The 18,721-nt window shown below is 35.1% G+C and overlaps 1 protein-coding gene across 1 annotated transcript in view; it reads right to left on the minus strand.

The window, feature by feature from the left end:
* Positions 1–18,721, minus strand: part of HERC1 (HECT and RLD domain containing E3 ubiquitin protein ligase family member 1) — a 198,843-nt gene that overhangs the window by 23,407 nt on the left and 156,715 nt on the right. The window contains exons 60-67 of the mRNA XM_078151198.1: positions 18,438–18,539; positions 16,789–16,962; positions 6,564–6,857; positions 5,391–5,456; positions 4,272–4,397; positions 2,604–2,742; positions 1,589–1,770; positions 225–380 (exon numbers count right to left, since the gene is read on the minus strand). Coding sequence (XP_078007324.1) covers positions 225–380; positions 1,589–1,770; positions 2,604–2,742; positions 4,272–4,397; positions 5,391–5,456; positions 6,564–6,857; positions 16,789–16,962; positions 18,438–18,539 — 1,239 coding nt within the window. The remainder of the gene's footprint in view (positions 1–224; positions 381–1,588; positions 1,771–2,603; positions 2,743–4,271; positions 4,398–5,390; positions 5,457–6,563; positions 6,858–16,788; positions 16,963–18,437; positions 18,540–18,721) is intronic.

An 18,721-nucleotide genomic window follows, 5' to 3' on the forward strand; every position in this document is an offset into this window, starting at 1 on the left:
TTGCCATTTTATGATAAAGGCATGTGTTAATATTTGAATTTTCATGTTAGAAAAAATTCAACATACCCATAAATTTTAAAAAATTCCAAAAACATAAAAAAGTGATAAAGAGGTGAACCTGCAATACAACTAGTATAATCTTAAGTATGGAGAGCATAAGTGAACAACACTGAAGAGACAAGAAATCATTATCAGATGCACTATTTTACAGATTCATTCCATACTTGTCCAATTTGGTATCCCTCTAATGCTGTCACTCTCTCAGGAAGCTTTTTGTTAGAAGTGTTTCCAAGGCCCAAACGACCATAGTCACCATTTCCAAATGTAAAAAGCTTGCCATCTGATGTCACCACTGCTGAGTGTTTGAAGCCACATGACATCTGAAGTAAAAATAAAATGCACGTATTTTTAAAAAACATAATTAGTATAATTAGCAAGCTTAATTAATATATACGTTTTAAAACAATTTTAAAAGTTTAATTCATTCAAAAAACATTTTTATTACTACTAAGTCACATTTATACAGATGCCTACAGTTTAGCAAGCGCTTTTCTTCACAACTCTATGAGAACGGTAGTGTAAAATTGCCATCCTCATCTATAGGTTAAGAAACTATGTTTCAGAGAGAGAAAAGGACTTTGTTTAAAGTGATATAGAAAAGTGCAGAGCTGGAATTCTAACCCGGTTTGAGGTCCTCTGACTCCTAATGTAATATTCTTTCCACAATCATGGAAACTAATTAATAGTATCATCTTCAATCTAGGGACTGGAATACTAGTTCACTCTACATTTAAGCTTCTTCCATATGAAGGTCAAGCTGAAGATCAAACTAGGTGGGAGCTGCTTTCCAGAAGCCTTTTGTTTTATAAATTAACTTGGGCTCTGCAAAGAAGAACAGCCTGAAATTAAAGTTACTACGTTTCTAGAGCAAATACTCATTATCAAAAACAGTGCCACATCTCCCCACATGAATCTCAATCCCAGATCACAGGAAAACCATTTATATGAGAAAGAAGCTAAATTTGTCTCCACTGCCTATAAAACCTTGGAATCTACAGTTTGAACACTAAATTGAAATAACCAGTTTAACAGATTTGTTACACTGATTACATAACAAGATGTTTAACTCCTGAGACACATGCTCAACTTATTAAAGAATGCTCTATCATTCTAAATTCATTTACTTTTTAAAAATCTTGTTATATAACATATATACAAATATATACATATATACACCCCCCAATTACATGTTAAAACAATTTTTAACATTTGTGGTTTTTTTGGTGTTTTTTTTTAAAGTTTTGAGTTCCAAATTCTATCCTTCTCCTCCTCCCCACTCCCCGAGACAGTCAGCAATCACATATGTTACACATATGTAATTATGTAAAACATTTCCATATTAGTCATTTTGTATAAGAAGACTCGAATAAAATGAAAGTGAAAAATAGCATGCTTCAGTCTATATTCAGACAATATCAGTTCTTTCTATAATTCATTTACTTTTGACTTTTTATAATGTTTCCCATATTTTCTGTGTAGTGACTAACTTGTCTACATTTAAAGACTGAATGAAAATTCTCTTAAGAACCTGAATCACTTCCTCTCCTTGCAAAGCTTCTATTTGCCTAGGTCGGCGCTGCCGGTCACTATTCCCATGGCCAAGCTTGCCATAGTCTCCATCTCCCCAGCTGAAGACCTCGCCACTTTCAGTTAAGGCCATGGAATGCCCATCAGAGCCACAAGAAGTTACTAGTTGTGTTACCACAAAGCCTACAAAAGAATGAAAAAACAAATCATCCATGCTATATAAAAATTATTCTATTTATTTTTATCATTTCTAAACTGTGTAGCCACAACATCTAAGCATAAGTAAGTTCTCTAAATAAAAACTTCCATAATGCTTATTTATTTTAAAAATAAAATTTCCTTATTTATCTAGCAAAACTGTAGTTAGTTGTTGAAAAGCACTGTCACAAATACAGCTTAAGGGGGACAACTTCCAATTTTATAGGAATGTATTCTATATTTTTTAGTTGTGATTCAGATACTTTTATTTTCATAAAATGCTCATCTCTGCATTACTAAAATTAAAAATAAAAGCTAGTCATTCTTCAGGGAATCATTCCTTGACATTTTTTCTTCCAGTAAAAGCTACCTTTGACACAGAAGTCCTCTGAAATCCTTTATCATGTCTTTATATTATCATGTGCAAACTATTTTATTTTTAAATAAAATATGTGCAAGTTTATAGTAATGTTATTAAAATAATTATAATTTATGCATGTTTCAAGCATTTGATTACATTCTCCAATGGCTCACAATTATATTTATAACTTCCACAGATGCTAACATTACTTACTGACAAGTAACTTCAGAAACAATACTGCTACAATGTAGCAATTAAAGCTGTATCCATACATCTACCACATGCAAGAAAGAATTCAACATCTAGTTATTTATAATTTATGTGAAAATGTTCTACATATATACGTAAATATACATATATAGATGCATACACAGATCCTTTTGGATTTAATTCTATCTATGAATTACTCCTGGTAAGTTTTAATGAAATCTACATTTTCAACTGAAAAAACTGTAACCTTGCAATGCGGAAATAACTGTCAATACATGAAGGTCATCTGAATTTCCTTGTCCCAATCTACCATAACTTCCTTCCCCACAAGCCAATACTGTGCCATTGGCCTGGATAACAAAGGTGCAATTCTGTCCACAAATGATCTGGAATTAAAAACACACATACACACAAATTTATTATATACACATATATACATACTTATGATTCACACTTTACATTTCTGTTATAAGCTTTAAAATTTCAGCATGTTGAACAGCACTCTCTCATGTTTGATATAAAGCTACCTAATCCTCAATCTTAAAATTAAAGTAGTCATTTCCTTGACCATTACAATCCTGCTAGTTTATCAAGATGGCTGTGAAACTAGCATAACTCTTTCAAAGTTATTTGAGATCCTGGGTAATTTTGCTAAGAAGGAGAAGGTTTGGTTCAGAGATTAGTACCAAGGAGCATATAATTAATAGAAGAATATTCAGGCAAAATAGGCCCTACAAATCATTTGAAGTACAGAAAAAAAGAAAACTAGATCAGCAATCCCAACTCAATTCAATTCAATAAATATTATTAAGCATCTACTGCTTCAAAAGCACTATATTATCTGGGGTATAAGGATATAAAGAGGAAAAACGTCGCAATTAATGCCCTTAAGAAAGTTACGACCCTACCAGCGAGACACATACCAGAACCAAATAATTGTGATACAAGGCAGAATGGAGTAAGTATAAAGGAGTATTATGAGAAAATGGAGGAGAGAGAAACCAATGAATATTGGATGATGGTGGCATCTGAATGGTGAATAAAGAGGATTTCAAGATGGAGAAATATGAAGTTAGCTATTTCAGAAGAGAGACAACTTAAACCAAAATATTCTGAGGAGGAAAGTAAGAAATCATCAGTACAAGTTAGAAGGTAAAATACGTGAATGGGGATAGTGTGAAATAAAGCTGACAAGGCAGGATGGAGCTAGAGGCGACTACGAAATGTTAGGCTGAGTACATTTTATTCTATGAGCAATAGGAATGACTGAAGTTTTTGACCAGAAGAGGATGTGATCAGACCTGTACACTACTAAGATTATTTTGTCCATGAAAGATCAATTAAAGAGTTAGGAAATTTAGGCACCAATTTTTTTTATTTTTATTTATTTATTTTTAGTGAGGCAATTGGGGTTAAGTGACTTGCCCAGAGTCACACAGCTAGGAAGTATGTGTCTGAGGCCACATTTGAACTCAGGTCCTCCTGACTTCAGCGCTGGTGCTCTATCCACTGCACCACCCAGCTGCCCCCACCAATTTTTTTTAAAGGCTAAGAAACTAAGATGCTCAAAGAAGTGTTAATGAATGAAAAAAGGACTCATTAATTAGGGGTGTATATAAATACATACTAAAAACAGTATTATTTCTACAATAATATTCTACATAATATTTGTATGAATACATACTAAGAAATAATAATGAATTATCATAACAATTCACTTGGGAAAAAATACTTGGAAATCTACTAGAAAGTCTTTAAATTAACCTAAAGAGCCTTTTAATAGCACTTTTATTTATAAAGCATACTTTATACTCATTTTACTTGGGATTCCTACAATAAGACTAGGAACTATACAGTGCTGCTTTCAGAATTTTCAGCCCTTTAAAAATTTCTCCTCTATCACTGAAGCTGTTACCTGTTGAGCCTGTGAGAATGAAGGAGCAGCAGCTGGTATCATCACGTTTCTACCAGCCTCAGCAAGCTGTCCATGCCTTCCAGCACCCCATAGAAAGACATCACATTTGCCTCCTAGATGCCAGTCCTATACAATCATAAAGACAATCATCTTAAAATTGCTAATAGGGGAAATACAAATTAGGGAACTCTGAGGTTTCACCTTAAACTCATTAAATTAGCAAAAATTACTTAAGAGGGCATCTGTCAGTGCAGTAGGGACTGTGGAGAAATAGAAACACTAATATACTGCTAGTGAAGCTGTGAACTGATCCAAATGTTCTGGAAAAAGTGTGAAATTTTATAGGAAAACCCACTAAACTGTTCATATCTTTTGAATCAATCATTCTACTACTAGATATATATCCAGCAAAGGTAACAGATCCCAAATATAACAAAATATTCACAGCAGCATTCTTTGGGGTAGTTAAAAAGCTGGAAACAAAATAAGAGCCATTTGGGAAATGGCTGAATAAATTGTTAGGAAATGAATGGGATCAATGTCATTAAGTCCTAAGACCCAACAAATATAAGGCATCTGGGAACACTTGTAAGGACTGATGTAGAACTAAGACAGCAAAACCAACAGAACAACAAATACAATCACAACAAAGTAAATGAAAACAACACTAAAATGAAGTCAAACTCAAATTAACTGCAAAGACCAATCTTGGTCCCAAAGAAATGGGAAGGAAACTCATCTCCCCCCCTCTCCATAAAGAAGATGGGGACAGGTGTGAAATGACACATAAACTGTCAGATGCAGTCATTTTGTCAGTGGGGTTTTGCTTAAATTTTTATTTATACATGGGAAGAATCAAGGCGGGGGAGTAATACTGGGAAATGATTTTATATTTTAAAAAGGGCATTAGCAAAAGTCATTAATTGTGGAAAATATTTAATATTAATTACTCCACTTCCAAAATAAAAGAATGACCGGTAGAAAAAAAATTAGGCAGGAAATAAAACTGGGTGATCTATGTGAGATAAAGGATACAATATGACTAACTAAGCTATATGACAGGAAAAACAATCATATTTGGATGTATTTCAAACATATATAAACATCATTTTCACTAACCTCAGGTCTTGATGTTGCCCAAGACATAATCTGTTCATCCATACCATTAATCCATTTACTATTATCCTGCAAAGTCATGGAACATATGATGGTGAATAGTGTAATCAATATTTACTTACTATCTGCTGAAAGCTCAACTCCTCTTTCCAATAGGCAAGATTATATTAGCATTATAAAAACCTAAGAGAATGGTCTCTAATAAAATTGTTATCAGTGCTACATATTGATCAATATTTGTAAGTCTACTCTGCGAAAAGTACTGGGTTACCTGATTCAATGTGCTCTCATACTGTATTTTTAAAATATCAAAATATGCTTACAAAAAATAGAGATGAAAAAGATAAGAGTTTATCACTAGGCTGATCTACTTTGACATGAAGCAGCACTATCTGGTCAGGCATTTATGTTCTTCAGAAGGCTTTTGAAGCCAAATGGCTTTCAAAGGCAGCCAAGAGAAAATGCCAACATATTCAACTATTGTGGCCATATTTAATGACAAGCTTCATGATCATCTTTAAGAATGTAGAGAGGTGGCCAGGATGAACAAAAATTGATTAAATTTGTTTCAATCAAATGAGATGTTCAAAGGAGAATGGTGCAATTTTTTTTAAAAAAGTACATTAATTAGGCAATAAAAAAGTAGTCTAAGTTAAAAGAAAATGGGAAAATAGCAGAAAAGGCTACTGAGTTATACTGAAAGATCTGATGAGTTTCTGAAAATTCCACTGATTTTAAGTAATCCCTTTTAACTCTTAGTCTGACATTCTATCAAGGTTAATATCTGATTGTATGGCATTACAGATTTTTCTGTGATTATAAGTCTGTTTCTATTAATAGGAGTTACTTGCTATTGAATAATGATAATATACCATAGGATTACAGGTCTAGAAGCTAGAGAGACTTCGTCGTTCACCTAGTCCAATCTCCTTATTTTACAGATGAGAAAAATGAGGGCCGGAAAGGTTTAAATGACTTCCCCAAGGTCACACAAGTATTAAGTAGCAAAGACAAGACTCAAGTTTGAGTACAGAGGCTCAGATTCAGCATTCTGGGCTAAGCATCCCTTACTCTGCATCATGCTTGCTATTTCTTACTTGGTTATAGATGCTAGAATATATTGCAATACCTCTCCCCAACCCACGTAAAAATAAAAATTGCTTCAGAGTAATTTACCATCAGGAATGCAAGTTCATCTTCTGGAACTGGTTCCAGGTCAGGAACAGTGAAGGACTCTGGAAATTGTGCTCCCTTTGCCAGAGCTTCAGCAGCTTTTATGGTAGTTGAGAAACATTCTAACCATGCCCATTCAGTTGGATTCCATGATGAAGGGTCAGGAAGACAGCTCTGATGATGAGGCGGTACTGGCGGGTTACACAAAAGCTGATCTAGATGCAGTCCAACAGCAAGGGAAGCCAGACACTGCATATAAGGACTATGAACGAGCTGATCCCCACAAACTACATGTGGCTAAAACAAAATGCAAGGAATAAATATGTTGAGAAAGGTACACAACAAAGATGACTAAATTACCTAAAATCTTTCTGAAGAGTTTAAAATAACTTTTGAAAATTCATAAAATGTTCTTTTCACCTTTAAAAAAAAAGTGACCAAGTATACACTGAAGAAATTCATTTGTAAGGTGACACTTCTGAAGGTGCTCAGGGGTTGAGTTTCAGGATATCCAATAGGGTGAGAATTCCAAAAGAATGGGAACAATGACAGTATTTTTAGAAGAGAGAGAGAGAAAGAGAAAGCGCGAAAGTGAGAGAGAGAGAGAGCAAGCAAGCACTAGCTGGAGAGGATATTAACTGCTACTAAGCCATTCTCATCTCTATAAAATATTTATGAGAATGGTTTCTATACATATTGAAGGTATTCTTGATGAAAACGTAAAGGAAATATGCAGGATTTCGCAATTTCTTACAGTAGAAAAACTGGAAAACTAAAGATTACAAGATCCTATTTGTTGATTATGGAAAAAAAGCAGCTGATTATTAAAAAAAAATAGTTAAGGACTCTCCTAGGAAAAAATGTCTCCCACGCACATGATATAATACAAGATTCCCCAACAGATGTTACCACAAGGATAGTCTCTAATTAAAAATATCAAATAATGCATAAAGTAGGGAGATTCATGCTCACCAAATGTATGTGTCACTGAGTGTGGCTTCTACAGTCCAAAAGGAAGAGAGATTCCCTATAGGTATAGTTGACAGATGACTGTCTGGTAAGATCCCTATCAATGAGATCATCATTCCATCAAAGTTTAAAAAAACAAAACAAAACAAAACAAAACCCTCCAGTACTTCCCCTTAACAAAGGCTATCCCACTGAGTTAGTTAACCAATATATGTGTCTCAGCCAGGCACTGTAGATGAACAATGAGATATATACAGAACTGAATATGTTAAAAAGGAAGGACAGATTAGATGTAGAAAATTACAAAATGCATACCAACACGTTCCATGGCACAAAAACCCATTTTAAAAAAAACATCAATTTTCTCTTTGTGATTATATGTGGCTACAAATCATACAACACCTAAGCATTCCAAAGAATCAATATTTCAAATAACAAAAGAGTCAAAGAAGAAACACATGGAAGATGGAAGACTATAATATAAAATTGCACACTGGCTTTGTTATAAAGTTGCATAAGCAGCATCACTGAGGGAGTAAATGCTTTGAAAAGGAGGTTAACCCAATCACATAGAAAGAGTTGGTCACCTGAACTTATTATATATTTAAAGACCTGGAGAAAAGCCGTTAGTAACCTGAATAGATTCTCCAGTGCCCTGGGTAGGAGAAAACGTAGGCAAGAATAAGAGAAGATGAGGAAGGAGCTGGGTTGCAATCTGCACCAAAGGAAATACCCATATTGATGAGATCGCTGATATATCAATATTTAGGTTGCAAAACCATTAATTTCAATTTAACTAATTGAAATTAAAGTATTACGTTTAGTTCTAAAGGGTCGTCCTCTGGCAAAATGAGAGACAGCCTTTAAAAAAAAATAATTCATCCTTCTTCCAATGTTCCACACACAGATGGTAAAGCTCTATGCCAAAAAAAAAAAATCAAGTAGGCTAGTCCTGATACCCCAGTGAAAGTAAATGGATGACAGATAAAACACTGATTATAGCAGCATAGGGTCAATGATAACTCATTATAAATAAGCAAGAGTTTTGTTCAGATAGCATACTGGGACCAAAAAGTTGGGACCTCTTATTGTCGGGAACTATCTATCACTATTATTTTTTTTTTTAAGGCAACTGGAGTTAAGTGATTTGCCCAGGGTCATGCAGCTAGTGTCAAGTGTTTGGTTTGAATCTGGATTTGAACTCAGGTCATCCTGACTTCAGGGCCAGTACCTTGTCCACTGCGCCACCTAGCTGCCCCAAAAACTTTTTTTTGGGGGGCAGTTGGGGTTAAGTGACTTGCCCAGGGTCACACAGCTAGTAAGTGTCAAGTGTTTTTGGTCTGAGGCTGGATTTGAACTCAGGCCCTCCTGACTTCGGGGCTGGTGCTCTATCTACCATGCCTCCAGCTGCCCCTATCTATCACTGTTAGTATATGCCTAAAGCAGTTCTGATAAATGAAACTGAAAAAAGATTATATTCTGGAAAGTCATTAGGGATAGGCAGCATTGAACATTTAAGAATTAATTATCAAAAGATAAACTGGAAAGTTAGTATACTTTAAGAGAGAGGGCAGTATGGACAGAGAGTAAACAAGAAGGAGGTGCTGGTGACAGTCTCTTCGCAGGAAAGAGAAAAGTAATCACAAGAATCACAAGAAGTGACTATTAATTGGGTTCTGCTTGAGACTGTGGACAATAATACTGCTAAGAATAATGGACATTTATATAGCATTTTAAAGTTAGCAATACTCTTTTCACACATTATCTCATTTGGACCTTATAACAATCCCACTCAGGAAAAAACAGCTATAAATGTCTTCTAAATGCACTGGGGTCTGGAGAAAAAAAATCAATGACCAGCTAAGTTCATCAAAAGCAACTAGCTCACTATTATATTGTACAAAAAGGGCAAGAAGCTCTGTACAAAGACTTCCAGGGCTGTTAACAGGAAAAGGGGTAAAAAAAAAACTCCAAAGAAACAAGCAAAAATTTGATGTGAGAAACTGGTCACAAAAACTAGCAACAAGAAGTAAAATGAGAATTTCACTTCTAGCAAGTATGGCAGGTAAGAGAAACTCTGTAGGAGGACACAGAAAATAGCAATTCAATTCAATTCATAACAAGCATTTTTTCAAATAGAGAAGGTGTCTAGACCAATAGAGGATGTATCCTGACTCTGAACAAGAAGCAGCTTCTAGTGCCCCCTGCAATGATAATGTGCATCCAGAGGTACCACCAATGGAGTGCACATCTAATAATGGTCAGAGGAATAACAAAGAAGTGGTTGATTACTCCCTGAAAAAGGGTAAGTAAGGCAGCTATTTGTTGACCTGACAAAGAATGGAGAGCTTAGCTACTTTTACAGGGTGTGCATCAAGGACATGACAAGAATCCCCAAACATGGCATTCCTAGTGATTCAGATGGAGAAAAATAATGTTTCTCCAGGCCGCACTCCTTATTCTGAAGATTTTCTCCATCATGTCACAAAAGCCTCCTCACTTTACAGCCTGGGACTTTTCACACCAGAAAGTTATTCTGCCCCTGAGACTCTTTCCTCTGATTGAACCGTTCTGCCCAGGCAAGTATGTAGGTCATTTCTATTTTCATTCCTCTTCAGCACCCACTCCTGATTATCTGAACCTTCTCTATTATGCCCCCATGAGTGTACACACACACACACACACACACACACACACACACACACACACACACACACACACACTTTTCACGTGTTGTCTTCTTCCATTAGAATGTAAGCTCCTTTGGGGCAGGGACTATTCTTTCCACTTATATTTGTTATTACTAGCATTTAGCACAGTGTCTGGCATGCTGTAAGTACTTAATAAATGCTTGCTGACTGGAAGGATTCCAGAAAGCACTACTAAACATTAAGAAGTATTGAGTAAAGAGAGGAAGCTCCTAGGGGACCAGGAGATGTTTTTACGACTACTACTGATGGAAGGGAAAGGCTTTAGAAAAGAAGGGGGCATGTGGGAATTGAACAACTCATTAGGACTTCCTGACCTAACAACAAAGGAATGATGGAATGCAACTAATGAAAGATGGTTAAAAAAATTATGGAATGTTGAGAACCTGATCAAATAGGCTATAAACTAAAGATGGAAGAAAACTACCCTTATACATCCATCAAGCAGATACCACAGAGAATAGCAGATACAAGAAAGTATGAAGAACAGAAGAAATAATCAGTAGTTCCAGAAATAAATTCCCAAGAGAGTCAGTGATAGAAAATACTTTTTCAGATGTCTACACACAAAAGGTTGTGTACCTAATAAGATGATGATGATAACAATCACATAGTGCTTTAACGTTTGCAAAGTGATTTATATACATTATCAAATTCAAGGGATGGCTACATTGGCAGGAAGTGGGTTCCCCCCTCACTTAAGATTTCCAGCAAAGAATGGATTGCCACTTTATAGATATGATGCAAAGTCAATTTTTCTTCAAGTAAAGATTAGACTACATGGCTTTTGAGGACTCTTCAAATTCTGAGAATCTATAATTCTTTGACCTGTGACTAAAATATGGCTCTAGAAGGGCATATCTTAATCAAAATGATCAGAATAGATAAAAAGAAGTATTGGAATAGCTTATCAAGAAGATATATTCACATAAGGAAATTCAACAACCTAAAGTCAAGATCATGGTAGAGAGCATCTGGATGAGAATAAATGGAGGGAAAAACAGAAATAATACCGCTATGGAAATATATTAATGACCATTTGGACAGAGGAGATAATTTATAGACAGTTTTGGAAACATCACAACAATCTAGGCACCTAGAATCTAAATTTTAACAAGTGAGGCAGGAATCCTCTGTCAAAAGCAGAACTAATAAATACTTGAATAATTTTATTCTTTTAAAAGTAAAAGAAGCAAACAAGAAGACTACTATTCCAGATCTAACTCTGATCAACAAGAAGAAATGTTACAGTGAAGTAGAAATAATGACAAGTCCATCAGCTCTTTATCTGGAGAAGTATAGCATGTTTCATACAGTCTTTTGGAAATATGGTTGATTATTGTGTTGATCAGAATTACTAAATCTTTCAAAGTTGACTATTTACAATATTACTACAATTATACAAATTGTTCTCCTAGTTCTGCTCACTTCACTTTGCATCAGTTCACACAAATCTTCTTAGAGTTCCCTTTATGATTTCTTACATCACAATAGTATTCCAATGGTATAACTGTTCCAATAGAATAGTTCTTTAAATATTTGGTAAAATTTCCTTGTAAAGCCATACGGTCCTGGAGATTTTCGGAGGAAGGGGGAGGATCATTCATGCTTTGGACAATTTCTTTTTCTAAGATCGGGCTATTTAATACTAGATTTCCTGTTCTATTAATCTAATTAATTTCCTGGGCAATTAATGTTTTTGTAAATACTCATTGATGTTGTCAGTTTTATTTCACATATAGCTGGGCAAAGTGGCACCATATAATTGCTTTTACTTTTTCATTGGTTGTGAATTTAACTTTTTCATTTCTGGTAATGGTAATTTGCTTTTCTTTTAATTCGCTTTTCTTTTTTAAAATCAAATTAGCTAATACATTATCTCTCTTATTTTTTTTCTTTAAAAAACTGGCTTCTAGTATTATTGCTCCAATGGTAGTTTTGTTTTTGAAACTTTCAATTTTATTAATTTCTTTGATTTTTCAGGATTTCTAGTTCGGTGTCTAATTAGGGAAGGGAGGTTACTTTGTTATTTTTCTAGTTTCTTTAGTTGCATGCCCAATTCATTGATCTGCTATTGATGAACGATTTTAGAGATATAAACTTTCCCACGAGTATTACTTTGAAGACATCTCACAAATTTTGTGTGTTCTCAAAGTTGTAATTATCTTTAATGAAATAATTGTGTCTATGATTTGTTCTCTATTACGATTTGCTCAACACATTCTTTAGGATTAAGTTACTGTTTAATTTTATTCTTTGCTTCAAAGGTGCTTTATTGAAGGCAATTTTAATTGCATTTAAGGTGCTTTAATGTTTCTGCTTTTCTGCATTTTTCTAAGGTTTTTATGCCCTATACGATCAGTTTTCATGCAAATGAGAATTAGGTACAATACTTTCTATGCCCATTAAATATTTTCTAAAGGTATATCATACCTAACTTTTCTAAAATTCTAATCAGGTTCCAAACTTCTTTCGTGCTTACTTTTTGGATCTATTTAGTTAGGTCTAAGAGGTAAAATCAGCCCCTTACTCTACTATTATAGTTTTACTGTCTATTTCTTCCTGTAACTGATTTTTCTTTTATAAATTTAGATACTATGCTGTTTGGTGCACATATTTTAGTATTGATAACAATTCACTGCCTAAGGATATCTTTTAGCAAAACATCATTTTCCTGTTCCTATTCTCTTACTCAGGCCTATTTTTGTTTTTTCTTTGTCTGAGAACATGATTGTACCCCTGCCACTTTAACTTCTTCTGAAGTATAACAGATTTTTCTTTCTAGCTCCTTATCTAATTCTGTAACTTTCTGTTTCAAGTATGGTTTTTTCTTTTTAAACAATATATTCTAGTTGCCAATTCATTTTATGAGTGAATTCATCCCAATTACTTTCACAGTTCTAAACCACCCTCTTTTTACCCCTGCCCCCTCTTTAAAAGTCTGTTTGGCTTCTGACTAATGCCTCCTTTAATCTATCTGCTATTCTTCAGACACAGAAACCAAAAGGCTACTTTTGGTCCACTTTTGGTCATGCTGGGAAGCTGCCTCCTCTCTCATGGGGGAAACCCATGGAAGCTCCTTTTAACTTTTATGCAGTTGTGGGATGGGAGAAATCACTTACTGAAGTTTCACATTAGATTTCTTGATCACTATAAGGTCTAGTACAAATTCTGAGTTTTTGCTTGAGTGGGTTTAAGGGAGCTGGACAGTCTGCCTCTATTTGGGTAGCCATCTTGGCCAGAAGACCAAGATACAATTTTATCCTGTGCCTTCTGTGACAGATCTTTCTTGGTTCTCTTGCAACCTTGTCTGATCATTCCTTCTCAGTCTCCTTTGCTGGATGGTCATCTACATGTATGCATCCCTCAAGACTCTGTCTTCTCTTCTTGCCTTCTCCTTTGGTGATAGCAATCAGATCCGAAGAGTATGATGATTATTCTCCCTAGTTACCTGTATTTATCTCCTTCATATTTACTTATCTTGGCATGTGTTGCATTTGCCCAGTAGAAAGTAAGCTCCATAAAGGCAAGGTCCATTTTACCATGTCTTTGCATTTCCAAGGCCTAGAATAATACCCTGAATGTTAACAGGCATATGTCACAAAATATTATTGAAGCGAATTTTAAGACAAAATTCAATTCAATAAAATGTATCAAGCACCTCGTATATAAAAGATTCTAGGGAATGAAGATACAATACTGTCAAAGAATCACTGCTGATATGAGCAACTCCATTCTAAATCTGTAACAAACATGTACACTCTAAGACCCTAAACATGTAAACACTCAGACTGTTTAGCTGTACAGTTCAGGATAACAAGATTTATTTATTACTTATCACCCTGAAATAATCCAATATATTCAATGTACGCTATATTGGTACAATCTTGGCCAGTGATTACATTAGCAAAAAGCTAACTGGTCAAGTTCCCTTTAACAGGCTTTTTAGTATTAATGTACTTAATTATTACATTAAGTAGTATTAAAGTATTTAAGTAATTAATAACTTAATTAGTATTAAGGGGAGAAATGATGGAGAGAAGGTGAATTTGCTGATTGAAAAAAATAAATTTTATAAAAATAAAAAAAGAACACTGGACCCAAATGCCACTTACAATCATGACAGAATAGCCTGATGTGACAAAGAAGACCAAGACTAAAACATACACAAAGTCAAATCAGTCCATGTTGGTAATGACCTAAGATTTGAGAAGAAACTAAACGGAGCCTCTGGCTTCCTAGATCATAAAGGTGACTAGTTGCAATTTCACCAGAGATCACACCAGGCAGGGTCTTGGCCCTCAGAAAACAATGACCACCAAAGGATATGAACAGACAGTTCTCAGATGAAGAAATTAAAGACATCTATAGTCATATGAAAAAATGCTCTAAATTGTTATTGATTAGAGAAATGCAAATCAAAACAATTCTGAGGTACCAACATCACACCTAACAGATTGGCCAACATGACAAAACAGGAAAATGATAAATGTTGGAGAAAATGTGGGAAAATTGGAACACTAATACATTGTTGGTGGAGTTGTGAAATGATTCAACCATTTTGGAGAACAATTTGGAACTATGCCCAAAGGACTACAAAAATGTGTATACCCTTTGATCCAGCAATAGCACTTCCAGGGCTATATCCCAAAGAGATCATAAAAATGGGAAAAGGACCCACATGTACAAAAATATTCACAGCAGTTCTTTTTGTGGTGGCAAAGAACTGGAAATTGAGAGGATGCCCATCAACTGGGGAATGGCTGAGCAAGCTGTGGTATATGAATGTAATGGAATACTACTGTTCTATAAGAAACAATGAACAGGCTGACTTCAGAAAAACATGGAAAGACTTATATGGTCTGATGCTAAGTGAAGTGAGCAGAACCAAGAGGACTTTGTACACAATAACAGCCACAATATGCGATGACTAATATTGTTAAACTGAACCCCTCTCAGTATTACAAGGATCTAAGACATCTCCAGAGGCCTCGGGATGGAAAATGCTGTCCACATCCAAAGAAAGAACTATGGAAGTCGAATCACTATCACTTATTTTCACCTTCTGTTGAGTTTTGTTTCATCTTTCTGATGGTTCCTCCTATTGGTTTTAATTTTTACTTACAACTTCACTAATGTGAAAATATGTTTAGTAGGAATGTAAATGTAAAGCCTATATCAGATTGTGTGCTGTCTTGGGGAGGGTGATGGGGGAGGAAGGGGGAGAAAAATTTTCAACTCAAAAGAACATGGAAGTGATTGTTGACAAATCAAAATAAATTAATAAAATGAAAAAAAAATTTTTTTAATTTAAAAAAATTAAAAAAAGAAAACAATGACCACAACCACCATTCTGTCTGTCTGGATTCAGTTCCAACTCTTGGACTTCTGATCCACCATCATCATTTCTACCAGCTTAGGAGTGATCAGCTTATTTTGATAGTTTGAATAGGATGTTGGGGTGGGTGTTCATTCTCTATAGTATTTCTAAGGGAATCTTGGGTAATTCATATTTTTTCTGTGGTTATCAGAGTAGGGACTTTTTTCTTTGCTGTTAAATTGGATGATTAGGTAAATTGAGGGACTCAAGAGTGCACATATTGATTGGAGTAAATAATAGCAATGTGATGAACTAAATCATGGAATACCTTGCCTTTCCTTAGAGGGTAGGTTCTCAGTTTTTGCCAATGTTTTTCACATAATTCTTCAGGAACTTATACTAAAGAAGTCAATAAAAGAAGCTAAACAAACATAAACAATTATTAAGAATTAAGAAGTTTATGACCTAATGTGAAAGACATTTACACAAATAACTGTGATATAAACAAGGGAGTGTGAGAAAAATGCAAAGCAGAAATATAGGCCAAAAAAAAAAAAGCCTGACCCAACAACTATAAGCCATGTGAGGTGGGGAAAAGCACTTTCACCTTTGCTTGAGGGTGGGAAGAGGGAGAAAGAGGGGAAAGAGATGATAGGGGAAGGCTTCATACAGAAGCTGGCAATATGGAATTGGGCCATAAAGAAGGGGACAAAGATATAAAGATATGTTGGGAGTCCCATGACCTAGAAATGATATATACAAAGAAAATGGAGAATGCTCTAAGACCATGAGCTAGACAAAAGTCCACTATGGCTAAATGCTTGTGCTGACTTACGTGTAGGTGAGATGTGCAAGATAAACCCAGGAAGATGAGTTGTAATCCCCTTGGCCTTGAATGCCAGAACTAGATAGATAGATAGATAGATAGATAGACAGACAGACAGACAGACGGACGCACAAGCAATGGGGAATTTCTGCAGAATTTTGAGTAGAGATGGAACATAATCAAAGCAGCATCGCATTAGCAAGAATACTGATAGAGGAGAGATGTGAAGGATGGATTAAAGGGAGGAGCATCTAGAGGCAGAAACACCTGGTATGACAAGGCTATTAAAATAGTCTAAGTAAGAAGGAATAAGAGCTTAAACTAGAGGAGCTGCTGTAAGAGTGTAAGAAGGGAAAAAAATTATATGTTATAGGCACTTCTGGTGTCTTAAGTTTAGCTTCTTACCTTTTCATATGCATACTGTTCCTGAAGCATTATGGGTAATCTTTCCAAGAAGGCTCTCATGCAGGGAGCCATGTTTAATCCCAAAACACCTTGTTGCTTCAAGGCAGTCCTACATGTTGCCAGAACATGATTGGCAGCTACCCATTCTGATGTGCAACTTACAACCAAAACATCCTGGTTAAAATACAATATGCACAATTACTATGGAAAAGAAAAAATAAAGGTCTACCTCGCTACTATCAGTTCAGAAACTTTTCAATGACTGAATGAAATATAAATAAAAGCAGTCTCAAACATATATATGTTTCTAATACATTCTGTTCTGCAATTTTACCTGCTATGAAATCTTACATTATGCTAAATATTTAGGGATGAAAAAACTAAGGAAGTGATAAGCCTTAGTTAGCTACATTAACTACGTTTTTCTTCTTTGTTGTTGTTCATTTGTTCAGTCGTGTCCGACTCTTCGTGACCTCATGAACACTAGGCTCTTCTATACTTAGCTATGTCCCAAAGTCTGTCCAAGCGCATGGTCATTGCTTCCATGACACTACTCATCTCTTTCTCTGCTGTCCCCTTCTCCTTTTGCCTTCAATCTTTCTGAATATCAGGGTCTTATCCAATGAGTACTGTCTTCTCATTATGTGGCCAAAGTATTTAAGCTTCAGCTTCCGTATAGGTCCTTCCAATGAGCAGTCTGAATTTAATTTCTTTAAGTATTGACTCATTTAACTCCTTGCTGTCCAGGGGACTCTCAAAAGTATTCCAACACCACAAATGCAAAGCATTGATTCTGTAGCACTCCGCTTTCCTTAAAGGCCAACTCTCACAACCATGTATTACTACCAGAAAAACCACAGATCTGACTATTTTGGAAAGGTGATATCTCTGCTTTTTAGTATGCTGTACAGATTTGCCACAGCTTTCCTCCCAAGGAGCAAATATCTTTTAGAATGAATTTGATCTTTTAAAAAGAGCTACTTGCCTATTGGTTAGGCTTCATTAAATTCATTAGGGTTCACAAAATCCAGCATCTTTCAAAATTCTCTTATGTCCACTAGAATCCAGGAAGAAGCTATGCTTCCTTCTACTTCCAGAAGCAGGCAGAATTAAAAGCAAATACAGCTCCAACTTCTGTCCTCCATTATTCTCTAACCATTTGTTACATCTAGTGGAGTGGCTATACTGTGTGTAATTCTTACTTGAACATACTTCCTCAAAAAAAAATACTTAAGCAGCTTCAAAACAATAATATATGTAGTAACTCAATATCACAGAATTATTTTATAATAGAAGCTAATAACTTTACTAACATTAAACTTGCAAACTAAAATAGTCTTCATGGGTACTTTTTTCAGGATAAATAATCTGACCTAGTTTGGTATAATCTTAAAATATTCATTGGGGAGTCAATAAGTAAATCTTTCCTGATTTACATTAAAATAAAATAACTTGACAACAAAATGGAGGCAACTGGGAACGAGTGAGAGTCAAAAGACTTCATTTCTAGTCTTGTCTCTACTGCTATCAAAGTATGACTTTAAACAAATCATGTGATCTTTCTAGGTGTGCCTGAGATATAAACTGAAGACAACTCATGAGGTCCCTTCATCTCTGTACTCTTTGATTATCTGTAACGATAAAGTTACCTTTGATCTGTTAGAGCAAGCAGCTACACCGACATCAGGAATCCATACTGTAGTCTGAATCGCTCCAGATCCTATCACAACAGTTTGCAATATTGAACCATCCTGAAATGAAGTAAATTTATATTTTAATTCTTCTTGATAATTCAAAATGCCTATATCTAGTTCCATAACTACATCCTAAATAACCAACCCTTCAAACATATATGCATCTTTGTCCACTGTGTGTCTTTCACTAACTCATATCACCCAAATTTGTCTTCAAAGTATTTCTGACCTACTGTAAT

Source organism: Phascolarctos cinereus, unplaced genomic scaffold, assembly GCF_003287225.1.
Source record: "Phascolarctos cinereus isolate Bilbo 61053 unplaced genomic scaffold, phaCin_HiC Scaffold_3;HRSCAF=262, whole genome shotgun sequence".
NCBI classification, from domain to species: domain Eukaryota; kingdom Metazoa; phylum Chordata; class Mammalia; order Diprotodontia; family Phascolarctidae; genus Phascolarctos; species Phascolarctos cinereus.